Here is an 8,709-nt window from a genome sequence, read left to right as displayed (position 1 = left end):
TCGGTCTGATGGAGGCCTTTTGGGAAGGAAAGGCGCACACGTCTCATGACGATGAATCCAAAGTCTGTGACGATGCCGCAGTTGTACGGCAAAGTGGAGCCCTCCGGGGAGTGGACGGATGGCATTTTGCCTTACAACTTTAGGCGCGCCGCACAAGACACATCGACGGACCGCAAATGGCTTGTGCTGGACGGCCCCGTCGACGCGGTGTGGATTGAAAACATGAACACAGTCCTCGATGACAACAAGAAACTTTGTCTTCAGAATGGTGACATTATTCCCATGTCCAAGGAGATGAACCTTATATTTGAGGTGCAGGACTTGGCGTATGCCTCCCCGGCCACGGTCTCCCGGTGCGGTATGGTGTACGTGGAGCCGGACTCACTCGGTTGGCGCTGTTTGCTGGACTCGTACTTTAACACGCTGCCGGAGACTCTCCGTCTGGACCCGGACATCATGACGGCCCTGCGCTCTCTCGTTGATCTGTTTTTGCCCCCCATGCTGGAGGTGGCGCGGAAACAAGTCAAATCCGTGATTCCGCAGGGGGCTCTTGTCGCCATCTCGTGTTTTATCAAATTTTTCTCCGCACTTGTCAGTGAATTGGACGCAGATGAAAACGTTCCTGTCGCCGACGCCCATACCGAGGCGCGAACGCTTCTCATGAAGGTGGAAGGGTGGTTCTTGTTCTCGCTTGTCTGGTCCGTCGGTGGCTGCCTCTTTACGAAGGACAGGACGACATTCAATGCGGCGCTGCACGCCGAGTTGGCTGCAGCTGCGTCATCGGGATCATACAAATTTACGCTTCCTCTCATTGAAAACAAACGCTCCTTCTTTGACGTTCGCCTGGAAACAGAAGGTGGGGCTCGTCTTGCTCAGTGGACCGAATACGTGCCGGAGTTTACCATTGAGGAGGGCTTGGAGTACCAGGATATCATCGTCCCCACAAGTGCACAGACGCGGTATGCCTTCTTGACACGGTTAATGATCGGCGCAATGTATCCCGTACTGCTGGTGGGTGAAACGGGCACGGGGAAGACCATCATGACGAAGGCGCTGCTGAAAGGACTCCCTGAAGACTCCTATTCCACAAACATGATCCAATTTTCCGCGAAGACGACGGCAGGGCTTCTACAGAGGCTCATCGACGGCAGTTTGGAGAAACGTCGCAAGGGCTTTTACGGCCCCCCTATCAACAAGAAGATGATGATTTTTGTTGATGACACGAATCTGCCGCAACTGGAGGAGTACGGCGCACAACCACCCATTGAGCTCCTTCGCCAGTTTTTTGACCACGGGGGGTGGTACAACCACACAAAGGACAGCATAGAATTCCATCGGCTGGTGGACATTCTCTTGTTGTGTGCCATGGGACCAGCCGGTGGCGGGAGGAACCACGTGACGCAGCGCTTCACACGTCACTTCAATTCCATCGCCATTCCTGCCTTTGACGAGGCGACACTGCGGAAGATATTCGGCACGCTTTCCGAGTGGATTCTTAGCAAGGGCTTTCCAGCGTTGCTGCGTGGGATGAGTGGGGCGTTGGTGAGCGCAACGATTGATCTTTACGAGACACTTGTGGATAAACTGAAGCCGTCCCCGGAGAAGTCTCACTACACATTTAACCTGCGGGACGTCAGCAAAGTTTTCCAGGGAATTGATATGGCAAATCCCTCGAAGATTGTGGATGACCGAAAGTTGTCTACGCTGTGGGTTCACGAGGTCTCACGTGCCTTTGCGGATCGTTTTATTGATGAGAAGGACACAAGCTGGTTTCTTGGCGAGGTAGGAAAATTGTCCATGAAGCACTTCAAACTCGCACCGGAGAATCTCCATGATGTGGAAAACCCAACGCTTTTCTCTACGTTTATGAACGATGAAGGGTACTATGAGGAGCTTCCCAATTTGGTGGATGCCCGAAAGACACTGGAGAGCAAGTTGGATTCGTACAACATGGGAACAAACTCTGCCCCACTGGATCTCGTTGTATTTAACTACGTCCTGGTGCACGTGTCACGCATCTGTCGTGTTCTCCGACAGCCTGGGGGGAATCTTCTTCTGGTAGGTGTTGGGGGTAGTGGGCGCCGTAGCTGCGCCAAGGTTGCCGCGTACCTGCAAGAGTGTGATTACATGACTATTACACAGACAAAGGACTATGACCACAACAGTTTTCTTGACGACATACGGTTGCTTCTTCTCCGCACGGGTATGAATGGCTACGCGACTATGTTTGTATTGTCTGACACGCAGATCGCGTCGGAAAGTTTCTTGGAAGAAATCTGCTGTCTCCTCAACACCGGTGAGGTACCTGGCATATGGGATACGAAGCAAGATAAGGAGACATATGAGAATGCTGTGGCGTCTCTTCGGGAAAAAGGAAGGGAGCTTGGGCGCCCCGACACTGCGGAGGCACTTCAGGCACTTTTTGTCGAGCGGTGCAAGAAATTCATGCACATTGTCCTTTGTTTTTCGCCTCTGGGCAGTGTATTGCGTGAGCGGCTGCGGAAGTTCCCCTCGTTGGTGAATTGCACCACCATCGACTGGTTCCGCGAGTGGCCGGAGGATGGCCTGCGCTCTGTCGCCGCAAGGTTTCTTTTAAAGGTTGACCTTACCGACCATGAGCGACAGGCCGCGGAGGAGATGTTCGTTGCGTACCAGCAGCAGGTTCGGGACCTCGGAAAAGCGTACCTGGCGGAGGTACGGCAACACACATATGTTGCGCCCACCTCCTACTTGGACCTCCTCTCCACCTTTGCACGAATGCTGGAGGAGAAGCGCACAGAGCTCACGGCCATGATGCACCGCTATGCCAATGGTCTGACGCAACTAAAGAAGACGGAGGACCAGGTGGAGGTGATGCAGCAGGAGTTGGCACGCATGCGGCCGCAGCTGGCGAAGAAGCAGGAGGAGACGGACAAACTAATTAAGGAGGTGGAGATGGAGAGCAAGCTCGCAGAGGAGCAGCGCGCGGTTGTCGCCGTCGATGAGGCGGCGGCCAACGAGCAGGCGGCAGCGGCGAAGGAAATTAAAGACGCCTCACAAAAGAAGGTGGATGAGGCCCAGCCGCTGGTGGAGCAGGCCCAGCGGGCCGTCCTTGACCTTGACCCAAAGGCACTGCAGGAAATTAAGGCCCTCAAGACACCCCCGCAGGGTGTGAAGTATGTCATTGAGGTGCTTTGCACACTGCTGGGCGGATCCTACAAACCAAAGCCGGTGCGTGATCCTCTCACTGGCAACGTCTCCGTACCGTACTGGGAACACGCGAAGCTCACGCTGCTGACAGGCGAATTTAAGAACACCCTGCTAAGTGCATACCCCGTGATTGTGGACACGGCACCCAATGAGCAAATTGAGGATGTGAAGAAGAAAATGACAAACGACATGTTTAAGAATGAGAACATCAGAAAAACATCTGTGGCTTTGCTCGGCGTTGCAACTTACATCCGGGCGGTGGTGGAGTACTACAAGCAAAATAAAATTATTAAACCGTTACTGGCCCAGGCGGCTGCGGCACAGCAGGAGTATGACACGGCCATGGAGAGCCTAAACAAGAAGAAGGAGGAGCTGCGTATCATCAACGAAAAGCTAGCGAAGCTCACGAGTCACCTCGACAGGGTGAGGAAAGACAAGCAGGACTTGGAGGAGAAGGTGAACGACACGGACGTCAAGCTGACGCGAGCAAAGAAACTCATCGAAGGACTTGGCGGCGAGAAGGTTCGTTTTGCAAAAGAAAGCCAGCGGTTTGAAAACGAGTTGAAGTATGTCGTTGGCAACGTGTTGATCAGTGCGGGGGTCGTTGCGTACATGGGGCCGTTTCTTCACAAGTACCGCGCGAAAACAACGCAGACATGGCTGGACATGTGCAAGAAGCATAAAATACAGGTTTCGGAGGACTACGCCCTGGCAAAGTTTGTCGGCTCCCCTATTGACATTCAGACCTGGAGACTGCAACAGCTGCCATCGGATGGGTTTTCCATCGATAATGCGGTCATCGTCAAAACTTCCGACCGTTGGCCACTCTTCGTGGATCCCCAAAAGCAGGCAAACAACTGGATTCGCAACATGGAGCGGGCCAATGGACTAATTATCACACGACTCTCAGACCCCGACTGCATTCGGACCATCCGCGGTGCCATTACGGAGGGCCGTCCTGTGCTGCTTGAGAATCTTGAAGAGACCGTCGATCCGGTCCTGGAGAACGTGTTGCTCAAGCGGCTTACAAGGGAAGGCAATGTTACCGTCGTGCACCTGGGCGAGCCGGTGGAGTGGAACGAAAACTTCCGCCTCTACATGACAACGAATCTACCGCGACCGCATTACCTTCCGGAGGTGAGCACCAAGGTGACGCTGGTCAACTTTATGATCACTCAGGAAGGACTGCAGGATCAACTGCTGCAGCGTGTCATGATGAGCGAGCGGCGGGAGGTGGAGGAGAAGAAGCAGGCCCTGACGCTCGAGGCCGCGGAGAATCAGGCCAACCTAAAGCGAACGGAGGATAAAATTCTTGCCATTCTTTCCTCCGAGGGCAACATCTTGGAAAGTGAAACGGCCATTGAGGAACTGGACAGCTCCAAGGTGCAGAGTGACCAGATTGCCAAGCGACAGGAGGAGATTGAATCCATGGAGCGCATAAGTGATCGTACACGGAGTTTATTTATTCCCGTGGCGAGTCTTGGCGCCATCTTGTTCTTTTGTGTGACCGAGTTAGCAAACATTGATCCCATGTACCAAAACTCCCTGAACGCATACGTCGCCATCTTTCAGGAGGCCCTTCAGCAGAGTGAGAAGTCTGAGGATGTGGACACCCGCATAGAAAACATTCGAACGACGTTTCAAAAGTCTCTTTACAGGCGGATTTGTCGCTCCCTGTTTGCACGGGATCAGCTGTTGTTCTCATTCACAATGTGCCTGAAGATCTACGATGCGGACACAGCACAGTTGCGTTGGTTATTAATGGGTGGGTTTGAGGCCGATGATGAGTTAACACCGAATCCGTTTGCCTCATGGCTGCCTGAACAGAACTGGAAGTTGCTTTGGCGCGCCAGCACCCAAATTCCTCTGCTGTCCGACTTTATCAAGATTGTGCAGGGGAATGAGGAGTTCTTTCGCGACTTCTACGAGGCCTCAGACCCCCTGGCGGTTGAGCCACCAAACATCGTTGGGGAGAAGTTTGGCGGTTTGTTGCAGCTCATTCTCGTACGCTGCTTCCGTGCTGACAAGATTGTGCCAGCGGTGACAGACTATGTGCGCAATTTATTGGGCAAATACTTTGTGGAGCCTCCGCTCTACGCGCTGGAGGACGTTGTCGATGAACTTTCCCATGATCCGTCTATTCCGCTTGTTCTCGTGTTGTCCCCTGGCGCGGACCCGAACTTGGAGTTGGACCGCCTTGCGGAGCGGCGGGGGATGAGCAGCCGCCTCTTCAAGCTGTCACTTGGGCAGGGGCAGGGGGTCTTTGCACGGCAGCTCATCGAGGAGGGGGTGCGTGGCGGGCACTGGGTGTTCCTCCAGAACTGTCATTTGTATCAAGACTTTATGCCGGAGCTGGCACGTATCGTTGAAAACTACAGCGACAGTGGCGCAAAGGCCAAACTGAACGATCAATACCGTCTGTGGCTCACATCCCTTCCGAGTGAGACGTTTCCCATCTCCATCCTGCAGAATGGCGTCAAGCTTGTGCAGGAGCCTCCGAAGGGCCTCAAAAACAATCTCATGCAGTCGTACCTCTCAAATCCCGTGGCGGACCCCAAGTTCTTCAATTCCTCCAAGAAGCCCTCAATCTGGAGAAAAATGCTTTTTGGGCTTTGCTTTTTCCACGCCGTGGTGCAGGAGCGTCGCCAGTTTGGGCCCCTGGGCTGGAACCGAATGTACGAGTTTAACGACACGGACCGTCGTATTAGCGTGCGGCAGCTCAACATGTTTCTTGAGGAGAATGAGGAGGTCCCCTACGATGCCCTGTTGTATCTCACGGGTCAGTGCAATTATGGTGGTCGTGTCACGGACGATTGGGACCGCCGTTGCATTGTGGCGACACTCTCGCTCTACTTGACACCACTGATACTAGAGGACGACTACGTCTTTTCTTCAGACGCCCCAAATTATTATGCCCCACCCTTCGGTGAGTACGAATCCTACGTCGAATACATTCGAGGACTGCCCTCACAACAGCCCCCCGCCGTCTTTGGGTTGCACGAGAACGCCGACATCACAAAGGACGAGCGAGAGACGAGGGTTCTTCTTGAGGCTACACTCCTGACGCAGCCGCGCGAATCCTCCGATGCGGATTCAAAGCTGGACCCCAAGGCAACTGTAAAAGATCTGGCGCACCACGTCCTCTTGCGATTACCAAAGCTGTTTGATATTGAAGAGATACAACGGAAGCATCCAATTGATTACTCGCAGTCCATGAACACGGTCTTGCTGCAGGAGACCATACGGTACAGGCGTCTGCTACTGATTGTACGCCAAACACTTACTGACATTCAAGATGCCATCAGCGGCAAGGTGGTGATGAGCGCGGACCTGGAGGAAGTCTTTAATGCCATGTACGACGGAAAGGTACCAGATGTTTGGAAGAGGCAGTCCTACCCATCGTTGAAGCCCTTTGGCTCCTATGTGAGCGACTTAATTGAGCGTCTGGGGTTTCTTCAGAAGTGGTGTGATGAGGGCCCACCGCCGATGTTTTGGATCAGTGGATTTTTCTTTACACAGTCTTTTCTGACGGGTGTGATGCAGAACTATGCACGCAAGTGGAAGGTCGAAATCGACAAACTCGTGTGGAAGTTTTCTGTTCTTGCCGAGGAGACGTGCACAACGGCTCCCGAGGACGGTTGCTGCATCTACGGCCTATTCCTGGAAGGCGCGGGGTGGGACCCCGTCAATGCCGCCATCTGTGAAAGCAGACCGAAGGAACTTTTTATGAAATTTCCTCTTTTGCGGTTGCTTCCGTGTCGTTCACAGGAGCTGCCGGACACGCCCGTGTACCGATGCCCCTGTTACAAGACGACCGACCGCCGTGGTGTGCTATCCACAACGGGCCATTCCACCAACTTTATTCTCACCATTGACTTACCAAGACACCCGGCGGATTCTGAAAACCACTGGGTGCTGCGGGGAGTAGCGCTTTTCACGCAGCTTCCCTTTTAGAATGTAATGATGTATGTACTAGGAGAAGTATAACAAGAGGTAAAAACAAAAACAAAGAGAAGTTGTTTTTTATGGACAGATATTCGAGAAATACTACCTGCCTCCTACTCAACGTGTGTTTTTGCACGCATACGTACATGTGCTTGTTGCGTTGGGAGGAAACCCCTTTTCCAGTCGTTTTCTCTCTCTCTTTTTTTTTTTTTTTTACCATTTTTTTTTGCTTCTATAAAGCTAGATTTTACGATGAGTATGCATATTGGTGCTACATGATGAGAGAACGTCGAATTTGGGCAACAAATGCAGTTATTAATGTTTTGCTTCTCTCCCCTGCCTTTACATCCCATGTTCCGCTGCCTCTTTTTGCGTACCTGGTAAGGCGACATGTGAGGCCGGTGATATTGAAATGAGCCCCCACTATTAACCATAAACACCGGTGCTGTTAGTCCTGTTGCCGCGTGTATGTCTTTGCTGTGGGGCTGGAAGCCATCAGGTAGAATAACAGGGCCATGTACAGGACGATTCGTCGAATCTGCTATTGCTGCGTGTGGTGCACTCTTCCTCCTCTTCCCTTCTCGTTCCGTGTGTCTGTTTGCGTGAGTTGTTGTTGTAGTGAGCGACTGCGGCGGAAAAGATGATGGCACTCGCAGTGGATGGGTGGTATTGCTTGCTGTCTCACCTCTTTACTTGGCCTGTTTTCTCTTTTCTCTCTGACCCGCGCATACAGACACGCTAGGAAGGAAGGAAAACAAGCGCTAATCGCTACTGTGAAATTCAAAGGCACTGAAAGGACCAACAGCACACACACCGCCCACACACACATATTTATATGCTCTCACGTGTTGCTGCAGTGAAGGCACCCCGCACACACCACCGTCGCCGCGTGACCGGATCCAGCGGAAGGAGGAGGGAGGGAAGAGAGAGTGAGCCGCAGAGGCCCAACATGTCCCGGCGTGTGTTTACTTTTGCGGTGCTGCACCTCTTCGTCGTGTTGGTGATGTGCTGCCGTGGAGCTGCATCCAGTGAGATGGGAACGGCAGTTGTTGAGCCAACTTCTCCCATGCCTTCATCGAAAATTCTCATTGATGGTGGGGGGAGCGTTTCAGAGAAGGAGCAACCGCTGCAAAGGGTCGATCTATTTGTGCCGAATCAGACGCTGGTGCTGCCGAAAGGTGGAACTTCTCCAGAAACGACGAGGGATTCATTTGTTTCCCCATCTCTCGTCAGTGCTGGTGGAGTGATTGCTGCTTTTGCCGCATGTCACATGGATTTTGAAAAGCCGACGGATGCATCACTTAAGCCCTCTTTTGGTGTTGTTGCGGTGTACGTGAACTCTGCGCGGAGTTGGCCCGCTCTTGTTGCTGAGGTCAATAACAGTACATGGAAAGCACACACCGTGCTTGGCACAGCGGAGGGAAAGGAGAGTTTGGGTGGCTTGTTCAACCCCACAACAACCACGAAGGGAAATAAGGTTTTTCTTCTTGTGGGAAGCTCTGATGCGCACAAAAAAGGTCTGGACTGGAAATGGGACAGCCTGAAGCTGAAACTGGTTGTGGGTGATGTCACGAA

General features: G+C 52.8%; 1 protein-coding gene and 1 pseudogene across 1 annotated transcript, besides 4 other annotated features; both read left to right on the top strand.

The window, feature by feature from the left end:
• Positions 1-5,913: a sequence feature (haploid, Esmeraldo-like haplotype).
• Tc00.1047053506347.10 lies at positions 1-7,143 on the top strand (annotated as a pseudogene).
• Positions 5,914-6,184: a sequence feature (haploid, non-Esmeraldo-like haplotype).
• Positions 6,185-8,709: a sequence feature (heterozygous, non-Esmeraldo-like haplotype).
• Positions 7,321-7,362: a sequence feature (A-rich).
• Tc00.1047053506347.5 (trans-sialidase, putative) lies at positions 7,970-8,709 on the top strand (the record flags this gene model as incomplete). The annotated part of the gene is made up of 1 exon (XM_800577.1): positions 7,970-8,709. A coding segment is annotated over one exon (740 nt), but the record flags the coding sequence as incomplete, so codon positions are not given.

This window comes from Trypanosoma cruzi, genomic scaffold, assembly GCF_000209065.1.
Source record: "Trypanosoma cruzi strain CL Brener 1047053516457 genomic scaffold, whole genome shotgun sequence".
NCBI lineage: Eukaryota > Euglenozoa > Kinetoplastea > Trypanosomatida > Trypanosomatidae > Trypanosoma > Trypanosoma cruzi.
This window is presented reverse-complemented; position numbering and strand designations above follow the sequence as displayed.